The 24,905-nt window shown below is 43.1% G+C and overlaps 1 protein-coding gene across 1 annotated transcript in view; it reads left to right on the top strand.

Moving 5' to 3' along the window:
• The first annotated feature begins 12,264 nt into the window (after positions 1 to 12,264).
• LOC139412112 (cilia and flagella associated protein 77) overlaps positions 12,265 to 24,905 on the top strand; it is a 44,162-nt gene continuing 31,521 nt past the window's right edge. The window contains exon 1 of the mRNA XM_071158916.1: positions 12,265 to 12,332. Within this exon, the coding sequence (XP_071015017.1) occupies positions 12,270 to 12,332 (63 nt within the window). The 5' untranslated portion in view covers positions 12,265 to 12,269. The remainder of the gene's footprint in view (positions 12,333 to 24,905) is intronic.

The raw sequence follows: 24,905 nt of genomic DNA on the forward strand, positions 1-24,905 counted from the left end.
TATGGCCCGTGAAGGAAATCACACTACAAACTATCACCCTCATGCACTTATATATCACAAATATAGATATATTGGAACTAGTGGATATATGGAGGCTTAAATATCCTGACCTAGTGAAATATGCATGTGGCGGAGGCTCAATCAAGCTTGTCGTCTTGACTACTTTCTTATGTCATTCTCTCCGGCCCCAACAGTTTAAAATGTGTTGATAGGGGGCAGAATGCAGTCATTATTACTGAAAGGGGATCCAAGTAGTAAATATAAAGATCCAGTCCATTTTAAAAATTGGAGGCCCCTACTAGCAAAAATTATAGCAAAATGCATAGAGCATAGAATTAAAACGGTATTGTCGGATATTATTCATCCTAATCAGACAGGTTTTTTACGTGGAAAATACATTGGAAATAATGTAAGACAAGTACTGGAAACAATAGAACACTATAACAAATCTGGGAAACCAGGCCTTGTATTTATAGCTGACTTTGAAAAGGCTTTTGACAAAGTACAACTGGAATTTATATATAAATGCCTGGCATATTTCAATTTTGCAGAATCTCTTATAAAATGTGTTAAAGTTATGTATAGTAACCCTAGGTCTAAAGTAGTAAATAATGGCTACTTCTCAGAAAGTTTTAAACTGTCAAGAGGAGTAAAACAAGGTTGTCCACTATCGGCATATCTATTTATTATTGCCATCGAAATGTTAGCTGTTAAAACAAGATCCGACTGTGTGTATGTATATGTAAAACAAGTCAAAATGAGGCTCAGTAGTGTGTGTGGCCTCCACGTGCCTGTATGACCTCCCTACAACGCCTGGGCATGCTCCTGATGAGGTGGCGGATGGTCTCCTGAGGGATCTCCTCCCAGACCTGGACTAAAGCATCCGCCAACTCCTGGACAGTCTGTGGTGCAACGTGGCATTGGTGGATGGAGCGAGACATGATGTCCCAGATGTGCTCAATTGGATTCAGGTCTGGGGAACGGGCAGGCCAGTCCATAGCATCAATGCCTTCCTCTTGCAGGAACTACTGACACACTCCAGCCACATGAGGTCTAGCATTGTCTTGCATTAGGAGGAACCCAGGGCCAACCGCACCAGCATATGGTCTCACAAGGGGTCTGAGGATCTCATCTCGGTACCTAATGCTAATGTCAGGCTACCTCTGGCGAGCACATGGAGAAGAAATGCCACCCCACACTATGACTGACCCACCGCCAAACCGGTCATGCTGGAGGATGTTGCAGGAAGCAGAATGTTCTCCACGGCGTCTCCACACTCTGTCACATGTGCTCAGTGTGAACCTGCTTTCCTCTGTGAAGAGCACAGGGCGCCAGTGGCAAATTTGCCAATCTTGGTGTTCTCTGGCAAATGCCAAACGACCTGCACGGTGTTGGGCTGTAAGCACAACCCCCACCTGTGGACGTTGGGCCCTCATACCACCCTCATGGAGTCTGTTTCTGACCGTTTGAGCAAACACATGCACATTTGTGGCCTGCTGGAGGTCATTTTGCAGGGCTCTGGCAGTGCTCTTCCTGCTCCTCCTTGCACAAAGGTGGAGGTAGCGGTCCTGCTGCTGGGTTGTTGCCCTCCTACGGCCTCTTCCACGTCTCCTGATGTACTGGCCTGTCTCCTGGTAGGGCCTCCATGCTCTGGACACTACGCTGACAGACACAGCAAACCTTTAAACATTATATTGGTTGCAAGAACTGTATATAGTCATTGAAAATGGAAAATGGAAAATGTCTAAGTTTTAAATCCGGCCTTGCTTTGCGTACCAGTTCATAAACCATGTGCCATGGAATCGGAACATCGGACATCTCTTCCCAACTATTTTGCAATCTAAACTCCACAAAAAAGAAACGTCCCTTTTTCAGGACCCTGTCTTTCAAAGATAATTCGTAAAATTCCAAATAACTTCACAGATCTTCATTGAAAAGGGGTTAAACACTGTTTCCCATGCTTGTACAATGAACAATAAATAATTAATGAACATGCACCTGTGGAATGGTCGTTAAGACACTAACAGCTTACAGACGGGAGGCAATTAAGGTCACAGTTATGAAAACTTTGGACACTAAAGAGGCCTTTCTACTGACTCTGAAAAACACCAAAAGAAAGGGCGCCCAAGAAAGTGCAGCAAGCGCCGCGACCGTCTCCTATAGTTGATTTTGCTGCGGGATCGCAATTTTGCTGTGAGAGATGCACTCACACCTGCCTGCTGCCATTCCTGAGCAAGCTCTGTACTGGTGGTGCCCCGATCCCGCAGCAAAATCAACTTTAGGAGACGGTCGCGGCGCTTGCTGCACTTTCTTGGGCGCCCTGAAGCCTTCGTCACAACAATTGAACCGCTCTCCTTGAAGTTCTTGATGATCCGATAACTGGTTGATTTAGGTGCAATCTTACTGGCAGCAATATCCTTGCCTGTGAAGACCTTTTTGTGCAAAGCAACGATGACGGCACGTGTTTCCTTGCACAGTGAGGCGAGGACTTTTGGAGGATGGCCTGGTGTCAAGAAGGGCAGCAAAGAAGCCACTTCTCTCCAGGAAAAACATCAGGGACAGACTGATATTCTGCAGAGAGTACAGGGATTGGACTGCTGAGGACTGGGGTAAAGTCATTTTCTCTGATGAATCCCCTTTCTGATTGTTTGGGGCATCTGGAAAAAAGCTTGTCTAGAGAAGACAAGGTGAGCGCTACCATCAGTCCTGTGTCATGCCAACAGTAAAGCATCCTGAGACCATTCATGTGTTGGGTTGCTTCTCAGCCATGAGAGTGGGCTCACTCACAATTTTGCCTTAGAACACAGCAATGCATAAAGAATGGTACCAACACATCCTCCGAGAGCAACTTCTCCCAACCATCCAGGAACAGTTTGGTGACGAACAAGGCCTTTTCCAGCATGATGGAGCACCTTGCCCTAAGGCAAAAGTGATAACTAAGTGGCTCGGGGAACAAAACATCGATATTTTGGGTCCATGGTCAGGAAACCCCCCAGACCTTAATCCCATTGAGAACTTGTGGTCAATCCTCAAGAGGCGTGTGGACAAGAAAACCCCCGCAAATTCTGACAAACTCCAAGCATTGATTATGCAAGAATGGGCGTGCCTTCAGTCAGGATGTGACCCAGAAGTTAATTGACAGCATGCCAGGGCGGATTGCAGAGGTCTTGAAAAAGAATGGTCAACACTGCAAATATTGACTCTGCATCAACTTCATGTAATTGTCAATAAAAGCCTTTGACACTTATGAAATGCTTGTAATTATACTTCAGTATTCCATAGTAACATCTGACAAAAATATCTAAAGACAATGAAGCAGCAAACTTTGTGAAAATTTATATTTGTGTCATTCTCAAAACTTTTGGCCACGACTGTGTGTATGTATATGTGTGATATATATATATATAAAATATACAGTTTAGCTTGTAGCGTCATATCCTAGATGACTCAAGGCTGTAATTGCTGCCAAAGTTGCTTCAACAAAGTACTGAGGAAAGGGTCTGAATACTTATGTAAATGTGATATTTCAGTTTTTTTTATTTTTATGCATTTGCAATTTATTTTTAAACTGTTTTTGCTTTGTCATTATGGGGTATTGTGTGTAGATTGATGAGGAAAACAAAACAATTTAATACATTTAAAATAACAAAATGTGGAAAAAGTTAAGGGGCCTAAATACTTTCCAAATGCACTGTATGAACCAATTATGTACACCTTAAATAAGTTATTATATGTTTTTGTATGTACTGCAAGTGTTACCGGCCTCAGTAATAGTAAAAAGAACGGACACAAGTTTACGTCTGCAAAGTTCTGGCGCTTTCTTTAATCTGAAGAATGTCTTTTTTTCTCTTGTTCATTTGTCTATTTTTTTGTTCGTACTTTTAAAACAGTCACATCAAACAAGTACACACTTTAAATTACACAACATAAATGCACTTTACCTAAAGGAAAATTCAAAACTGGCCCACAAATAACCTTGTCTTACTGTATGATTTCACATGAAAATGAAAATGTATTTCACATTCATACAATAGAAACACTTGATGAAGACAAAAATAACTGAATGTTTTTCTACATACTGCTACCAAATATGCCAAACTGACAACAATACATTAAACTTTAAGATAGTGGCATCTCTGTAAAATCGTCTCTCTCTCATACAACCGGATGAGCGTGCGAGGCCAGTTTTCCAGCTAGTGAGCACAATTTTACACAAAACCTATAACATATAAAACGAACTCAGAAATCCCTAACAACTGGATTCTTTATAAAATCTCAGACAAAATCCAGTACAAGAAAGCTACTCAGTAAACAGTCTCTGTGACTTGTGAAACGTTTTTCCTCAGCTAGCATCAAGCTAACATATATTCTCACTCATTGTAAATCACGTTCTTCTCTGTCAGTTCAACACAAAACCTTTCCTAACTTGATAATACCTTGACAAAGTTGTTAAATAGCATGTCATTACATATTATTTCGATATTAGAACGTTTGGAAGTTCTGTTACATACCCGTGATAGTAAAAAGAACGGACGCAAGTTTGCGTCTACAAAGTTCTGGCGCTTTCTTTTTTTCTGAAGAATGGTGCACTCGCTTGCCCAGAACTTGCTGTTTCTCCTACTACCACAGTGCAACAGCATCATCTATTGGCCTAATCGACCACTAACGCGTGTAGAATATACAATTTAGATTAATTAAGACAAATACATAAACAAATTAGTTACAAAAAATAATAATAAAGGGGTGTCTGTTTTTAGGGACATTGTTTTCAACCCATTGCACAAGCGAAGCGTGTTAATGTTCAGATTGAGCGTCAGTGCTCTTAACAAAACTCCCCCGTTTGTCCAATAACTCTTATGTGTAATATAATAGAACTGAGAGTCATGATCAAGGGCAAGGTCTGAATCAGGTACATGGCAATCAATCATCACAGTGGTTCTCAACCTGGGATAGCTAGATCTATGTACTACTCCTGGGGGTTTATCCACGGGGGGTACTTTATAAAGATTAATAAGAACAGGTCTCATGATTTGTTGCACGTGAGCGGTAGGCTACTTCAAGCAGCGCAAAATGTTATTACAGTAACCAAAAAAAGCTGAAAACCACTTTTTTCAGACTCAGTCAGGCCTTTGATGGAAGTGTGCCCTTATTCTCATTGGGGTTTGTAAGTGGGCCACTTCATAATTGAGAGTAGCTTAATGTAGGCCTAATCTCCCTACATAAGAGTGCACTGTGGTCTGCAGTGGGTCTGTAATCTCATAGTCACTCCAACTCCAGCTGTTCTCCCTCAATCAATTAGAGTAAGGTGAAGTTGCCCTGACCCTCTTGGGTCAGTTTTGCATTTCCCACACTAATGGTTAAAGGTGCATTTCTGGGTAACAATTAAGCATCTTACTGTGATTGTTTTCAATTAAAATGGTCAAAAAGTAACAAATTGCTTCTTTGAAAAGAGCAATTTCGGAAGCAAGTATTTTGCTTGGACTTTCTGGGAGTGGGGAGGGGAAAACTGAAAACTAGCTGTTACTGTCAGAGGGGTCTGGAACGCTCTTTCTTATTAGTCTGTTAACAGGGTTGGGTATATTCATTTCTAAATGTAATCTGTTAAAGTTACTAGTTACCTGTCCAAAATTGTAATCAGTAAATGTTTTTTTTGTATTACCCAAACTCCGTAATCTGATTTACTTTCGGTTACTTTTAGAATACTTTTCCATTAAGAGGCATTAGAAGAAGACAAACATTTATATTACCAATTGAACGACATCTATTGCAGGATAAATCAATGCTAGAATTTACATTGCTGGCCAGGAAATGGATGTTGCGTTTTCCTTTATGGTTTATGTAGGCTTCTTCTAACCCATTGCTGTAAACTTCAATACAGATGATAATATGACTAGGCTATATCTTTACATTAAAAACAAAAATCTGTCATATTTCCAGTCAATCCAATTAATTTAATACCCTTTCATTTTCAACAATAGGACTTTTGATTAGCCAAATTGTTTTACCTGAACATAACCCTAAAATTAAGGACTTGTTAGACTACTCAGTTGTTTATGATTTTGTCATCTTGGAGGACTGATTGGCCTCATTGCTTCAAGTTGAAAAATAAATGCTGCTCTCATGCATGGAATGGCATGCAAGGCTCAACATTAACGCTTTTTCTCTTGTCCAGGACAAGTAAAAAAATTGGGACAAGAGGATATATATTTAAGTTGTCCGAATGGAAAAGCACTTTTTTTTTTATTGCGAAAATCACAATATCAAACAATTACTCCTATCAGAATTGGATCAGAGAGGCCAACATTGGAATAATATTAACATCTATTTTTAATGTACATGCATAAAAAAGCCTACACGTCAAAGTGTAGGTGATATGCATAATTGATACAGTCTCATGTCCAAACCGATGTTGACATGAGGAAGACACCAGAAAATGCCAAACTTTAATGAGACTTAATTACATAAAAATACGCTAACTGCCAGTCATGCTTGACAAATATAAAGGCATGATTCTGTCGACATACTTGAGGGAACGGTTCGTTCAGATCAAATGGCGACGAGAGCTGAGAGTGAAGGACAGTGCCTGTAGCAGCGCATCACCCACCTTGAATCTGAGCGGAGGCGCTTTGAAATTATTTAACCTTAAATGTCAATGTTTAAAACCTAGATGTTTTATGTCATTTTATGAAGCATATCTTACCTTGTTTCAAAGTAGCCTAGCCAAACTATGATCACCTAAATAATTTTGGAATTATTTAAACACCTACATTTTTCTCTAGTTCTATTGGTTTTCAAATCAACATTTGTTTTTTTGTCCAGCAGCAAAAGGCATAATCCTAGTCATATTAGTAACCCATGCTAGTTGATACATATTTAGATCTCCCCTCTTTCTTAATTTTTAACCAATACTTTCCTCTCTGTCACATGAAACTGTTCGTGCGGTGGACTTTTGAGAACAGTGTTTTCCCACTAATTGCATTTTTGAACATTCACACGTAGTCTACAGCCATGTACGCATTGTTGAAGAAATAAAACTTTAGCAACATTTAAAGCTAAATGGTCTGATCTGTTGCACCAGCTTCATTGCTTTTTTACATTTTTTAATGTGTAGTGGTTGTTTGAATTTTGGATCTGTTGTCCGAGAACTGTCCCAGATTCTGTTTTTAACTGTGGCAAAGACATATTTTATATCATCCCAGGGAAGGAGGGAATTATTTGATAAAATACATAAAAAGTGTTTGGTTGTAATTGTAATATTGCAATCTTTTATGGGCTACTAAGGGTGGGCAACCATCTTCCAGGATAGCCTTAAAGGGCCAGTGTTGTATTTTGAGACAGGCTTGACTATGCAAAGAAGCCAATAGGCACAGTGTGCCCGACATTTTTGTCTGATTCTCTACGGTCAAAAAATACAGTAATACGTTTTATTTTGTAAAGTGGTTACTATATCATACAATGATAAAAAATTTTGGGACAAGTAAATCTATCCTACTTATCCAATGGCTAAAATAGTTCATTTCAAGCACTGGCAGGCTTTGAGCACTACCAAAAAGTGCATTTGCATTCTCCTACCATATTGTGTGATATTCTCCTACATTATTATTATTATATATTTTTTTTAAATATGACCCCCTTTTCTCCCCAATTTCGTGGTATCCAATTGTTAGTAGTTACTATCGCTACAACTCCCGTACGGGCTCGGGAGAGACACAGGTTGAAAGCCATGCGTCCTCCGAAACACAACCCAACCAAGCCGCACTGCTTCTTAACACAGCGCACATCCAATCCGGAAGCCAGCCGCACCCATGTGTCGGAGGAAACACTGTGCACCTGCCGACCTGGTTAGCGTGCACTGCGCCTGGCCCGCCACAGGAGTTGCTAGTGCGCGATGAGACAAGGATATCCCTACCGGCCAAACCCTCCCTAACCCGGACGACGCTAGGCCAATTGTGCGTTGCCCCATGGACCTCCCGGTCGCGGCCGGCTGCGACAGAGCCTGGGCGCGAACCCAGAGTCTCTGGTGGCACAGCTAGCCCTGTGATGCAGTGCCCTAGACCACTGCACCACCCGGGAGGCCCCTTCCTACATTATTTTAACATTTCTACAAAATGTTTTCTTTCCAATAGTACCAATTATATGCATATCCTGGATTTAGGGCCGGAGCAACAGGCCGTTTACTTTGGGCATGTAATTCAGGAGGAAATTGAGAAAAACGGGGCCTAGCCCTAAGAAGTTATAAGAAATCTCGCTGTGCCCTCCAACGAACCATCAACCAGGCAAAGCGTCAATACAGGAATAAGATCGAATCGTACTACACCGGCTCCGACGCTCGTCGGATGTGGCAGGGCTTGCAAACTATTACAGACTACAAATGGAAGCACAGCCTAGAGCTGACCAGTGACACGAGCCTACCAGACAAGCTGAATAACTTCTATGCTCTCTTCGAGGCAAGTAACACTGAAACATGCATGAGAGCATCAGCTGTTCCGGACGACTGTGTGATCACGCTCCCCGCAGCCGATGGGAGTAAGACCTTTAAACAGGTCAGCATTTACAAGGCCACTGGACCAGATGGATTACCAGGACATGTACTCCGAGCATGCGCTGACCAACTGGCAAATGTCTTCACTGACATTTTCAACCTCTCCCTGTCTGTAATACCAACATGTTTCAAGCAGACCGCCATAGTCCCTGTGCCCAAGAACACTAACGTAACCTGCCTAAATGACTAACGACCCGTAGCACTCACATCTGTAGCCATTAAATGCTTTGAACGGCTGATCATGGCTCACATCAACACCATTATCCCAGAAACCTTAGACCCACTCCAATTTGCATACCACACCAACAGATCCACAGATGATGCAATTTCTATTGTACTCCACACTGCCCTTTCCCACCTGGACAAAAGGAACACCTATGTGAGAATGCTATTCTTTGACTACAGCTCAACGTTCAACACTGTAGTGCCCACAAAGTTCATCACTAAGCTAAGGACCCTGGGACTAAACACCTCCCTCTGCAACTGGTTCCTGGACTTCTTGACGGGCCACCCCCAGGTGGTAAGGATAGGTAACAACACATCCGCTACGCTGATCCTCAACACTGGGGCCTCTCAGGGGTGCGTGCTCAGTCCCCTCCTGTACTCCCTGTTCACTCATGACTGCACGGCCAGGCACGACTCCAACACCATCATTTAAGTTTGCTGATGACACAACGACGAGACAGCCTATAGGGAGGAGGTCAGAGACCTGAACGTGTGGTGCAAGGACAACAACCTCTCCCTCAACGTGATCAAAATAAAGGAAGTTGTGACAATAAGAGACTTGCTTGGGCCAAGAAGCACTAGCAATGGACATTAGACCTGTGGAAATCTGTCCTTTGGTCTGACGAGTCCAACTTTGAGATTTTTGGTACCAACCGCCGTATCTTAGTGAGATGCAGAATAGGTCAACGGATGATCTCCACATGTGTGGTTCCCACCATGAAGAATGCAGGAGGAAGTGTGATGGTGTGGGTGTGCTTTGCTGGTGACACTGTGATTTATTTAGAATTCAAGACACACTTAACCAGCATGGCTACCACAGCATTCTGCAGCGATACGCCATCCCATCTGGTTTGCGCTTAGTGGGACTATTTATTTTACAGGACAATAACCCAACCCACCTCCAGGGTGTGTAAGGGCTACTTGACCAAGAAGGAGAGAGATGGAGTGCTGCATCAGATGACCTGGCCTCCACAATCACCCTACCTCAACCCAGTTGAGATGGTTTTGGATGAGTTGGCCCGCTGAGTGAAGGAAACGCAGCCAACAAGTGCTCAGCATATGTGGGAACTCCTTCAAGACTGTTGGAAAAGCATTCCAGGTGAAATTGGTTTAGAAAATGCAAAGTTGTCATCAAGGTAAAGGGTGGCTACTTTGAAGAATCTGCTTAACACGTTTTTGGTTACTACATGATCCCATATGCATTATTTCATAGTTTTGATGTCTTCACTATTATTCTACAATGTAGAATCAAGCAGAAATATGCATCCTGTAGCTCTAACTCCAATGAGTTTTGGGACACTGTAAAGTCCATGGAGAACAAGAGCACCTCCTCCCAGCTGCCCACTGCAGTGAGGCTAAGTAACACGGTCATCACTGATAAATCCAAGATAATCGAACATTTCAACAAGCATTTCTCAACGGCTGGCCGTGCCTTCCTCCTGGCTACTCCAACCCTATCCAACAGCTCCGCATTTTCTAATGACTGCCTCGCCTGGTTCACCAGCTACTTTGCAGACAGAGTTCAGTGTGTCAAATCGGAGGGCATGTTGTCCGGACCTCTGGCAGTCTCTATGGCGGTACCACAGGGTTCAATTCTCGGGCCGATTCTTTTCTCTGTATATATCAATGATGTCGCTCTTGCTGCGGGCGATTCCCTGATCCACCTCTATGCAGACGACACCATTCTGTATACTTCTGGCCCTTTCTTGGACACTGTGCTAACTAACCTCCAAACGAGCTTCAATGCCATACAACACTCCTTCCGTGGCCTCCAACTGCTCTTAAACGCTAGTAAGACCAAATGCATACTTTTAAACCATTCGCTGCCCGCACCCGCCCGCCCAACTAGCATCACCACCCTGGACGGTTCCAACCTAGAATATGTGGACAACTATAAATACCTAGGTGTCTGGTTAGACTGTAAACTCTCCTTCCAGACTCATATTAAACATCTCCAATCCAAAATCAAATCTAGAATCGGCTTGCTATTTCGCAACAAAGCCTCCTTCACTCACGCCGCCAAACTTACCCTAGTAAAACTGACTATCCTACCGATCCTCGACTTCGGCGATGTCATCTACAAAATAGCTTCTAATACTCTACTCAGCAAACTGGATGCAGTTTATCACAGTGCCATCCGTTTTGTTACTAAAACACCTTATACCACTGCGACCTGTATGCTCTAGTCGGCTGGTCCTTGCTACATATTCGTCGCCAGACCCACTGGCTCCAGGTCATCTATAAGTCTATGCTAGGTAAAGCTCCGCCTTATCTCAGTTCACTGGTCACGATAACAACACCCAACCATAGCACGCGTTCCAGCAAGTATATCTCACTGGTCATTCCCGAAGCCAACACCTCATTTGACCGCTTTTCCTTCCAGTTCTCTGCTGCCAGTGACTGGAACGAATTGCAAAAATCGCTGAAGCTGGAGACTTTTATTTCCCTCAACAAATCTGCTATCTGAGCAGCTAACCAATCGCTCCAGCTGTACATAGTCCATCTGTAAATAGCCCACCCAATTTACCTACCTCATCCCATGCTGTTTTATTTTATTTACTTTATTTCTGCTCTTTTGCACACCAGTATCTCTACTTGCACATCATCATCTGTGCATTTATCACTCCAGTGTTAATCTGCTAAATTGTAATTTTTCGCTCCTATGGCCTATTTATTGCCTACCTCATGCCTTTTGCACACACTGTATATAGACTTTCTTTTTTCTACTGTGTCATTGACTTGTTTATTGTGTTATTGGCTTGTTTATTGTTTACTCCATGTGTGTCTGTCTGTGTTGTCTGTGTCACACTGCTTTGCCTTATCTTGGCCAGGTCACATTTATAAATGAGAACTTATTCTCAACTAGTTTACCTGGTTAAATAAAGGTGAAATAGAAAAATGTAATAAAAAAACCCACAGTAAATCACGTTTTTGACTGCACTGGGCCTTTGAAGTTCGGATACGGGGAGGGGAAGCTGATCCTTGATCTGTATGGGAAACTTCACCCCGGAGCCAATTGCCAAATTACTAATATTTAGACCCTAGATAAAACCAGAGCATGTGCTGTCAGTTCAATAAGAACATCTAAATCTGAGCAGAAATTTCTGAAGGATGTGTATCTCAAATCAAATGTTTAAATCAAAATCCTAAGAATGCGTATCTGTGTTAAGATGCCAAGCGTTTTGCTGCTTCATGAGGGTAGGCCCATAGAATTACAGAGAACATTATGCGCCGGTTTCCTGGACACAGATTATGCCTAATCCTGGACTAAAACACATTTTCAACGTAGGTTCTCCATTGTGCTTCTTAATTTGTCCAGAAATAGTCTTAATCTATGTCCAGGAAACCCACCTATGATGTAGGCTAGACTTCTCCATGGGTATCAAGGTCTAGCAGCAATTGTACTATTTTAGGTAGGCCTAATTGATTGACTTGCTTGTTGGTTGTACCATCTGGAATAACTCCTCTATTTCCCCAAGGTGTAACCGTCCTGAAACTGGAAATGCAGGCTTCTCGCGTCGGAGTGGTCAGGGACTCCATGCTGGCTAATCCTCTTTTAATTAGGGTAAGGAGCATGGTTTGAAGAGAGGCTACATGGAGCAGGCAAAGCGCCAAGCAATCATACCCATACTGCATTGGCTGCCCTCCCTTGCTTATTAGGCTGTGTTTGCACAGGCAGCCGAATTCAAACATTTTTTCCACAAATGGGCCTTTTGACCAATCAGATATTTTCACATCATATCTTTTTCAGATCTGATCTGATTGGTCAAAAAAAATCAGAATTGGGCTGCCTGTCTAAGCGCCTTAGTTTCTTCTTTGAGATATTTCAATGTCATTCAATTTCAGAAAACAACACTAGAGGGCAGCATTGCCAGTTGAATAATATATTTCAAATCAAATCAAATCAAATTTTATTTGTCACATACACATGGTTAGCAGATGTTAATGCGAGTGTAGCGAAATGCTTGTGCTTCTAGTTCCGACAATGCAGTAATAACAAGTAATCTAACTAACAATTCCAAAACTACTGTCTTGTACACAGTGTAAGGGGATAAAGAATATGTACATAAGGATATATGAATGAGTGATGGTACAGAGCAGCATAGGCAAGATACAGTAGATGGTATCGGGTACAGTATGTACAAATGAGATGAGTATGTAAACAAAGTGGCATAGTATAGTATAAAGTGGCTAGTGATACATGTATTACATAAGGATACCGTCGATGATATAGAGTACAGTATATACGTATGCATATGAGATGAATAATGTAGGGTAAGTAACATTTATATAAGGTAGCATTGTTTAAAGTGGCTAGTGATATATTTACATCATTTCCCATCAATTCCCATTATTAAAGTGGCTGGAGTTGAGTCAGTGTCAGTGTGTTGGCAGCAGCCACTCAGTGTTAGTGGTGGCTGTTTAACAGTCTGATGGCCTTGAGATAGAAGCTGTTTTTCAGTCTCTCGGTCCCAGCTTTGATGCACCTGTACTGACCTCGCCTTCTGGATGATAGCGGGGTGAACAGGCAGTGGCTCGGGTGGTTGATGTCCTTGATGATCTTTATGGCCTTCCTGTGACATCGGGTGGTGTAGGTGTCCTGGAGGGCAGGTAGTTTGCCCCCGGTGATGCGTTGTGCAGACCTCACTACCCTCTGGAGAGCCTTACGGTTGAGGGCGGTGCAGTTGCCATACCAGGCGGTGATACAGCCCGCCAGGATGCTCTCGATTGTGCATCTGTAGAAGTTTGTGAGTGCTTTTGGTGACAAGCCGAATTTCTTCAGCCTCCTGAGGTTGAAGAGGCGCTGCTGCGCCTTCTTCACGATGCTGTCTGTGTGAGTGGACCAATTCAGTTTGTCTGTGATGTGTATGCCGAGGAACTTAAAACTTGCTACCCTCTCCACTACTGTTCCATCGATGTGGATAGGGGGGTGTTCCCTCTGCTGTTTCCTGAAGTCCACAATCATCTCCTTAGTTTTGTTGACGTTGAGTGTGAGGTTGTTTTCCTGACACCACACTCCGAGGGCCCTCACCTCCTCCCTGTAGGCCGTCTCATCGTTGTTGGTAATCAAGCCTACCACTGTTGTGTCGTCCACAAACTTGATGATTGAGTTGGAGGCGTGCGTGGCCACGCAGTCGTGGGTGAACAGGGAGTACAGGAGAGGGCTCAGAACGCAACCTTGTGGGGCCCCAGTGTTGAGGATCAGCGGGGAGGAGATGTTGTTGCCTACCCTCACCACCTGGGGGCGGCCCGTCAGGAAGTCCAGTACCCAGTTGCACAGGGCGGGGTCGAGACCCAGGGTCTCGAGCTTGATGACGAGCTTGGAGGGTACTATGGTGTTGAATGCCGAGCTGTAGTCGATGAACAGCATTCTCACATAGGTATTCCTCTTGTCCAGATGGGTTAGGGCAGTGTGCAGTGTGGTTGAGATTGCATCGTCTGTGGACCTATTTGGGCGGTAAGCAAATTGGAGTGGGTCTAGGGTGTCAGGTAGGGTGGAGGTGATATGGTCCTTGACTAGTCTCTCAAAGCACTTCATGATGACGGATGTGAGTGCTACGGGGCGGTAGTCATTTAGCTCAGTTACCTTAGCTTTCTTGGGAACAGGAACAATGGTGGCCCTCTTGAAGCATGTGGGAACAGCAGACTGGTATAGGGATTGATTGAATATCTGTCCAAATTATTTCTCCTTCCTAAAGTGTACACTTCTTCACCTTCAATGATTTAAAACTGGAACATGAAATATGGTGCAAACTCCTAAGAGCTCTGTGTATGGACCCTAAAACGTTAGGTTCTGAACTATTATTCATACCAATCTATGAACCTCAGCTATCATAGTTGTTGTATTGACTTCAAGTCTGAATGGCATTAATGAAGCCTATGGATAGAGTAGAATATAATAACTTTATTGTGCCATATACATGTACTGTAGTTATTATCACGCATGAGATCCCCACATTGTAGCCTGTACATTGAATATATTCACTGATCATGTACTTTTCCTTGGCAAATAAAGGTGTCGTTCAGGTATGAATAATTTTTTTTACCTTTATTTAACTAGACAAATTCTTATTTTCAATGACAGCCTAGGAACAGTGGGTTAACTGCCTTGTTCAGGGATAGAACAACAGATTTGTACCTTGTCAGCTTGGGGATTTGAACTTGCAACCTTTCAGTTACTAGTCCAACACACTAACCACTAGGCTATGCTGCCGCCAAATAGCTGTGAGACATTCTTTTTCAGTCATATCCAATACCAGGTGTATCAAACTCCATTCTTTGAATGATGCTGTGTCTGCATGTAGGTATTACAATTACACACTTCAACAGTGTTTACCACTCCTGCTCCTGGGACATCAATGATTACACATTGTAACTATGCAATAGACTAGAAACATGATTTAAGTAAAGGCTGAATTGTAATTTATAAATACAGAAAAAAAACAGTACACTACACTTCCTATGCATATATCATCTGCATTAATCTGAGGACACAGGATAGTATTTCAATGAGACGCTTAATTTCAACCAGTGGAGAATGTGAAATGCTTTATTGAAAGAAGTTCATTATCTAGGTGTTATAAATACATAATACATGCATTATAATTTTGATAATTGTAATATTTTATTATAAATACAAGTTCAAGCTATACTTCAATGCACATATGGTGTACGTTGTAAAAAATAAAAATAGGAAGAAAGACGAGGTGGGGAGAGAGGTGTAGAAGATAGGGAAAGAGGTAAGAACTGAGGCAGACAGCATATCATTAATGAATTACAGTGCTACCCTAATATTCTCTCAGTTCATCACAATTACATAGTGTCTAATCAACCTTCGGGCCAACTGGGGGCCCAAGGCTATCTTAAGAGCAGGTGAGGTGGCGATGACGGGACTGGCTTCCTCTCTCAAAACATACCTGCTGACGAGAGACAGATGAATAGAGCTCATGATTAAGCTTTGTTTTTTAAAATTCTAACGTGGTCAGTCATCATAATCATTAGGAGGTTTGAAATTGAAAACTGACCTTGGATCATAAACTCTGGGTCTACTACATCTTTATCTATATTTCAATGTAAAGCATCTTTAATAATATTTCCTGTTGACCCGACCAAGTGACCTCTCAGTATGATCATGCTGTGCCCTCTGTGTCAGCCAGTTCAGATGCGGGAGGGGTTCACTGTCACGGCTGATAAAACCTAGAGAATTTAGGGAGAAGGGGGAGCGGGATGAAGTGAAGGCAAGAGACTGTTATTGAGAAAATAAGGTAGTTAAAATAGACTGTGTTCAACAGGAATCTGTGTGTGTGTGGTCTCACCTGGTGTCCACACTAAGTGGCTACAGAGTACTTTATGCTGAAAAACATACACATGAGGACAAAGAATAGAAGATAATGTCATTATTAGACTTTTACATTACCAAATCATTGTGAATTACTAAAGTATAATATCCCTTATAACAAATCATGACAACATTTTATAGATAGATACATGTGCATGTGTAGCATGTGACAATAGCAGGATCATATCAAGGATAGCGTCACAAATGAATACATAAATACCACTTGAAGCTTGATGATGACTTGATCATTTGAATCAGCGGTGTAGTGCTAAGGCAAAAACAAAAATGTGCACCCTTTTGAGTCCCCAGGACCAGGACTGAGAACCGCTGCTTCTCATTGGGACCTCTTAATCTGCAGACAGGCTTTCACAGCTCTCTGTATCTGAGGACAGAAAACCTCAGAAATAGACTTCATTATATTCAAATTAGACAGCACTGAATATATTGTCCTCACTTCTATGGACTAGAATTACACAAAAGTACTTGCTCTATCCAGAATAGCTTACTCACTCCCATCTCGTTCCTCATCGAGTAACGATACAGGCTATTTGTTCTGTGACCGGCATAATAATGCAATGAAACAAGCAGGGAGCAGGTTTCGAACCCTCAACATTCTAGCCCAAAGTCCAGCATGCTATCGACTGTGCCCAAATGTATTAATTGGGGTTGGGGCCGATTGTGGCTAAAAACACTATCAATTTTAACAAGTGGAAAGGGGAAAAAATATTATTATTAGTTTATCACAAAGGTAGCAGGCTGTGAATTCTGCAAACAACGTTTCTAGGTTGGGCTATTAGCTGAACAATAGACTATTCAACCTTGACTAAAGAATTGTCTAATAACCGAGCTAGGTGTGAATTTTGGCCCATTCCTCCATGCAGATCTCCTCTAGAGCAGTGATGTTTTGGGGCTGTTGCTGGGCAACACGGACTTTCAACTCCCTCCAAAGATTTTCTATGGGGTTGAGATCTGGAGACTGGCTCAGTCCCCTCCTGTACTCCCTGTTCACTCATGACTGCACGGCCAGGCACGACTCCAACACCATCATTAAGTTTGCCGATGACACAACAGTGGTAGGCCTGATCACCAACAACGACGGCATATAGGGAGGAGGTCTGACACCTGGCCATGTGGTGCCAGGACAACAACCTCTCCCTCAACGTGATCAAGACTAAGGAGATGATTGTGGACTACAGGAAAAGGAGGACCGAGCATGCCTCCATTCTCATCGACGGGGCTGTAGAGGAGCAGGTTGAGAGCTTCAAGTTCCTTGAAGAGGGTAATGCGTACAGCCCAGTAGACCACTGGGGCCAAACTTCCTGCCATTCAGGACCTCTATACCAGGGGGTGTCAGAGGAAGGCCCTAAAAATGATAAAAGACTCCAGCCACCCTAGTCATAGACTGTTCTCTCTGCTACCGCACAGCAAGTGGTACGGGAGCGCCAAGTCTAGGTCCAAGAGGCTTCTAAACAGCTTCTACCCCCAAGCCATAAGACTACTGAACATCTAATCAAATGGCTACCCAGACTACTTGCATTGCCCCCCCCTCTTTTACGCTGCTGCTACTAGTCACTAGTTAGTCACTTTAATAACTCTACCCACATGTACAGTGGGGCAAAAAAGTATTTAGTCAGCCACCAATTGTGCAAGTTCTTCCATTAAAAAGATGAGAGAGGCTTGTAATTTTCATCATAGATACACTTCAACTATGACAGACAAAATTTGATTTTTTTTCTCCAGAAAATCACATTGTAGGATTTTTTATGAATTTATTTGCAAAGTATGGTGGAAAATAAGTATTTGGTCACCTACAAACAAGCAAGATTTCTGGCTCTCACAGACCTGTAACTTCTTCTTTAAGAGGCTCCTCTGTCCTCCACTCGTTACCTGTATTAATGACACCTGTTTGAACTTGTTATCAGTATAAAAGACACCTGTCCACAACCTCAAACAGTCACACTCCAAACTCCACTATGGCCAAGACCAAAGAGCTGTCAAAGGACACCAGAAACAAAATTGTAGACCTGCACCAGGCTGGGAAGACGGAATCTGCAATAGGTAAGCAGCTTGGTTTGAAGAAATCAACTGTGGGAGCAATTATTAGGAAATGGAAGACATACAAGACATACAAGACCACTGATCTGGGGCTCCACGCAAGATCTCACCCGTGGGGTCTAAATAATCACAAGAACAGTGAGCAAAAATCCCAGAATCCCAGAATCACACAGACCTAGTGAATGACCCTAATTTTGTCTGTCATAGTTGAAGTGTACCTATGATGAAAATTACAGGCCTCTCATCTTTTTAAGTGGGAGAACTTGCACAATTGGTGGCTGACTAAATACTTTTTTGCCCCACTGTATATATTTTTCGAATCAGTTTTGCTACGCATGCTCATAATCGTTAAAAACGAAGGCTGTCATAGGTGAGTTTTAGCCTAGTTATTTTTTTTCTGATCATTTCTGTAAATTAGGATCTGACCCACCCTGAGTGATGGTGTAGTCATCTGCTGTCTGGAGGACACAGGGTTGGAGAGAGGCGTGATGGTGACTGGCTCCAAGGTTTCCCTGAGTACAGATCAAGGATCAGTTTCCCTTCCCCTAATCCTAACTATTAGTGGGGAAAATGCAAGACTGACTCAAGATCAGCGTCCAGGGGCAACTTCACCTTAATCCTGTTGACACATGTGACGTCATAATCCTTCACCAGTGGGTTTTGTCTTTCATCCTGTGCTGTGACTGCTACTGTCCAATAGCTTCCAGTCTACAGCCAAGGTGTGTGTTCTAAATGGCACCACTTTTGACAACCCAAAATGTAGTGCACTATTTTGGAATAGGGTGCCATTTGGGACTCAACCAGAGAGAGGGGTTATAAATCATAGTGATGCACAGTTGTGCTAATGGCCACGGAGTGGGGAGGAGTTGGAGGAGATCATTTACAGCTAGTAGATAAAGCTCGACAAGCTCGATTTTGAGTATGTGATGGGGATTCAATGAGCTTTATAAGCCCTAGTAGCTTCTAGCTGCCATATTATATCTACAATGAAGTGACACTCAGTGATGTGAAGGTCTTCATCTCAAATGGCACCCTATTCCCTATGTAGTGCATTACTTTTGACCAGCCCTCTCCTCCTTGTGTTAATTCACATTTGATGAGCCACGCCACATAAATCCTATTTTCAGGCCTTAATTCCCTCCTGGCTCCTAAAGAAGAGAGATCGGGAGGGCAGAATATTTGTGGTCTTCTGTGGCTGTGTGCATTTCTAGACAACGGGGCCTACTATAGCCCTATCAGCATGTGCATCCCCAGTCCTAGTCCCATTACCTCACCATCACAATCTAGGCCGGTACGCTACATGACCAATGTCTGCCAGGCAGGAAGACCGAGACTTAAGACACGCTGACACACACACACACACAGATAAACACACAGGCATATGCAAGTATCTTCTACTTTTGAAAGCCACAGATATGTAGACTCGCATACAAAGTGAGATCAGGTCATTCAGAACTGTACTACTGTACAACTGTTGTTTTCCATTCATCATTAGAAATGAAAATAGCACCCCCAATTGAAAAAAAGTAGCCTGTCGGTTGCATTCCGGCTTGATGTTTTTCATAGCAAAAATCTTAATTAAATCTACAGATGTCAGATCTTAACTTAAATTCCCTGAAAATGAGCCGTTCTCTTTCACTCCATCCGGGGGCCATCGAATCATTGGGATCAGGGCTTGCTACCAAAATCATCCTCTCTCACTTGCTCAAATGCTAGGCCAAGGTCCTATTATTGCAACATTCAAATGTATAAAAATGTATTTGAAATACAGCCATACACATCAACAACAGTTGTTTTATATGACTAAATGTAAACGTAATAACACAAGATAGATATTTATAATGCAGTTAGTTAAATCAGCTGTGTTTGTTAGGAATGGGGAAAATGTACGACACCACCTTGGCCCCTGAGGAAGAGAATTTCCCATCCCTGGTAATCAGTGCATTCGGAATGTATTCAGACCCCTTGACTTTTTTACACATTTTGTTACGTTAGTACACTGCTCAAAAAAATAAAGGGAACACTTAAACAACACAATGTAACTCCAAGTCAATCACACTTCTGTGAAATCAAACTGTCCACTTAGGAAGCAACACTGATTGACAATAAATTTCACATGCTGTTGTGCAAATGGAATAGACAACAGGTGGAAATTATAGGCAATTAGCAAGACACCCCCAATAAAGGAGTGGTTCTGCAGGTGGGGACCACAGACCACTTCTCAGTTCCTATGCTTCCTGGCTGATTTTTTGGTCACTTTTGAATGCTGGCGGTGCTTTCACTCTAGTGGTAGCATGAGACAGAGTCTACAACCCACACAAGTGGCTCAGGTAGTGCAGCTCATCCAGGATGGCACATCAATGCGAGCTGTGGCAAGAAGGTTTGCTGTGTCTGTCAGCGTAGTGTCCAGAGCATGGAGGCGCTACCAGGAGACAGGCCAGTACATCAGGAGACGTGGAGGAGGCCATAGGAGGGCAACAACCCAGCAGCAGGACCGCTACCTCTGCCTTTGTGCAAGGAGGAGCAGGAGGAGCACTGCCAGAGCCCTGCAAAATGACCTCCAGCAGGCCACAAATGTGCAGGTGTCTGCTCAAACGGTCAGAAACAGACTCCATGAGGGTGGTATGAGGGCCCGACGTCCACAGGTGGGGGTTGTGCTTACAGCCCAACATCGTGCAGGACGTTTGGTATTTGCCAGAGAACACCAAGATTGGCAAATTCGCCACTGACGCCCTGTGCTCTTCACAGATGAAAGCAGGTTCACACTGAGCACATGTGACAGACGTGACAGTCTGGAGACGCCGTGGAGAACGTTCTGCTGCCTGCAACATCCTCCAGCATGACCGGTTTGGCAGTGGGTCAGTCATGGTGTGAGGTGGCATTTCTTTGGGGGGGTGCACAGCCCTCCATGTGCTCGCCAGAGGTAGCCTGACTGCCATTAGGTACCGAGACGAGATCCTCAGACCCCTTGTGAGACCATATGCTGGTGCGGTTGGCCCTGGGTTCCTCCTAATGCAAGACAATGCTAGACCTCATGTGGCTGGAGTGTGTCAGCAGTTCCTGCAAGAGGAAGGCATTGATGCTATGGACTGGCCCGCCCGTTCCCCAGACCTGAATCCAATTGAGCACATCTGGGACATCATGTCTCGCTCCATCCACCAACGCCACAGACTGTCCAGGAGTTGGCGGATGCTTTAGTCCAGGTCTGGGAGGAGATCCCTCAGGAGAACATCCGCCACCTCATCAGGAGCATGCCCAGGCCTTTTAGGGAGGTCATACAGGCACGTGGAGGCCACACACACTACTGAGCCTCATTTTGACTTTACATCAAAGTTGGATCAGCCTGTAGTGTGGTTTTCCACTTTAATTTTGAGTGTGACTCCAAATCCAGACCTCCATGGGTTGATAAATTTGATTTCCATTGATAATTTTTGTGTGATTTTGTTGTCAGCACATTCAACTATGTAAAGAAAAAAGTATTTAATAAGAATATTTCATTCATTCAGATCTAGGATGTGTTATTTTAGTGTTCCCTTTATTTTTTTGAGCAGTGTATATATTGTTGATTAATTATGAAAAATATTAATAACATTCCACCCATGGAGCCACTAGAGGGCGATTTGATCAGTTGACTGCAGGAAAGCGGTGCATCTGAAATGGGAAGAATTCTATCCATCTGATGTTTCGATTTCTGTAGGGGAGAGGAGAGGAGCCTACAGCAGCTGAGAGTCTGTGGGGGGTTTACCCAGACACATGCTCCCAATTAGTTGGCCTTCTTTATGTAAATGCTTTATAAATTATCCCCTATGCTTGGGGATTAGGCGCTCATAAGGAGAGTTTGCATATCAATAAACAGACAGGTTGTGCATGGAGAATGGATCACAGACAGACATGGGAAGGCAGAGAAGGCAGCAGGGAAGGCAGCAGGGTTGTTATGGGGATGGGCCCAGGGTGGGGTGGGGTGGAGGAGACATTATGGAATGTAGGGTGGTCTGTTTAGGGAGCTCTGGCAAAGTTAACTTTTTTTTTTTTTTTACAGTCGCCCACAAAATTTATGCTCTATGAAATTTGAGTAATCAGGGTGACAGACATTGACACATTCAATACCGCCTTGCACAATCTTGCCTGCATCTAGCTGATCTGGGGTGTAATCATTAGTCCAACAGTTGCAAATGAGAGTTTCTATTGAAGAATTCCGGTATGTTTTTCCCAGTTTCGTTCTGTTTGCTTCCATTTAAGAAAAGTTTTTAAACAGATTCGGCAGAATGAATACACCCCTGATCACACACAAACACAGTTCACAGCAGATAGATCGTTGTATAATTCCTTCTCACATCTACGCGCTCTCCTCCTCTTACCTTTTCCCTTCGTTGTGGACACATCAGCTGTCTGTGACCAGGCAAAAAAAAACTTTCCAAGCAGAACCTTCATATTATAAAAGCTAATCGCGACACACAGCCTACATCGGTGTGACCATATTAGCTAAAGTCAAGTTAACATAGCTACTAGAACTAATACATTAGTAAACCTGCGACAATCATGCAGTGCAATGTACAGTTAGTTACCTAGCAGTTTAGATTTACACGGGCCCCAGTGGCAATATTAATAAAACCAAAAGCTTACCTTGAATTTCAGTGTTGGATAGCCATAGCCAGCTAGGTAATATACACTACATGACCAAAAGTATGTGGATACCTGCTCACCGAACATCTCATTCCAAAATTATGGGCATTAATATGGAGTTGGTTCCCCCCTTTGCTGCTATAACAGCCTCCACTCTTCTGGGAATGGATTCCACTAGATGATGGAATATTGCTGCGGGGACTTGCTTCCATTCAGCCAGAAGAGCATTAGTGAGGTCGGGCACTGATGTTGGGCAATTATAGGCCTTGCTTGCAGTCTGCGTTCTAATCCATCCCAAAGGTGTTCGATCGGGTTGAGGTCTGTGCAGGCCAGTCAAGTTTTTCCAAACCGATCTCTGTATGGACCTCGCTTTGTGCACGGGGCATTGTCATGCTGAAACAAGGAAAGGGCCTTCCGCAAACGATTGCCACAAAGTTGGAAGCACAGAATCGTCTAGAATGTCATTGTATGCTGTAACATTAAGATTTCCCTTCACTGGAACTAAGGGGCTCTAGCCTGAACCATAAAAACAGCCCCAGACCATTATTCCTCCTCCACCAAACTTTACAGTTCGCACTATGCATTAGGGCAGGTTCGTCCGTTGGACTGCCAGATGGTGAAGCATGATTCATCAATTCAGAAAATGCTTTTCCACTGCTCCAGAGTCCAATGGCGGCAAGCTTTACACCTCTACGTATGGTGATCTTAGGCTTGCGTGCGGCTGCTCAACCATGGAAACTCATTTCATGAAGCTCCCGACGAACAATACTTCTTCCAGAGGCAGTTTTAGACTCGGGAGTGAGTGTTGTCTTGGCTGTCGTTGTCCTGTTGGAAGGTGAACCTTCACCCCAGTCTGAGGTCCTGAGCACTCTGGAGCAGGTTTTCATCAAGGATCTCTCTGTACTTTGCTCCGTTCATCTTTCCCTCGATCCTGACTAGTCTCCCAGTCCCTGCTACTGAAAAACATCCCCACAGCATGCCATGTTTTCTCCAGACGTGATGCTTGGCATTCAGGCTTCATCAGACCAGAGAATCTTGTTTCTCTTCCTTTAGGTGCCTATTGGCAAACTCCAAGTGGGCTGTCATGTGCCTAACCGAGGAGTGGCTTCCATCTGGCCACTAACATTAAGGTCTGATTGGTGGAGTGTGGCAGAGATGGTTGTCCTTCTGGAAGGTTCTCCCATCTCCACAGAGGAACTTTTGAGCTCTGTCAGAATGACCATTGGATCCTTGGTCACCTCCTTGACCAAGGCCCTTCTCCCCTGATTGCTCAGTTTGGCCGTGCAGCCAGCTCTAGGAAGAGTCTTGTTGGTTCCAAACTTCTTCCATTTAAGAATGATGGAGGCCACTGTGTTTTTGGGGACCTTCAATGCTGCAGACATTTTTTGGTACTCTTCCCCAGATCTGTGCCTCAACACAATCCTGTCTCAGAGCTATACGGACAATTCCTTCGACCTCATGGCTTGGTTTTTGCTCTGACATACACCGTCAACTGTGGGACCTTATATAGACAGGTGTGTGCCTTTCCAAATCATGTCCAGTCAATTGAATTTACCACAGATGGACTCCAATCAAGTTGTAGAAACATCTCAAGGATGATCAATGGATACAAGCTCAATTTCGAATCTCACAGCAGTCTGAAGGTATTTATAAAAACCTGTTTTCGTTTTGTCATTATGGGGAAACATTTATTTAATCAATTTTTGAATAAGGCTGTAACTTAACAAAATTTGGAAAAAGTGAAGGGGCCTGAATACTTTCCGAATGCACTGTACCTCTGTACACACTTGATCAGTCTCTTGTTCTCAATTTGACAAGCACTTGATAATGCCTCAAATTTCCCAGTGGTAAATATCATTCACAGGTGATAGGCTAATATTGTCACCCATCAGACTAGTCTTGATTTAATCTTGGCTTTACATATACTAAGTAAGAGAATGCCAAGAGTGTGCAAAGCTGTCATGAAGTTAAAGGGTAGCTACTTTGAAGAATGTAAAAATCTAAAATATATTTTGATTTGTTTAGCACTTTTTTGGTTACTACATGATGCCATATGTGTTATTTCATAGTTTTGATGTCTTCACTGTTATTCTACAATGTAGAAAATATATTGTTTTAAAG

This window comes from Oncorhynchus clarkii, chromosome 6 (assembly GCF_045791955.1).
Source record: "Oncorhynchus clarkii lewisi isolate Uvic-CL-2024 chromosome 6, UVic_Ocla_1.0, whole genome shotgun sequence".
Taxonomy (NCBI): Eukaryota; Metazoa; Chordata; class Actinopteri; order Salmoniformes; family Salmonidae; genus Oncorhynchus; species Oncorhynchus clarkii.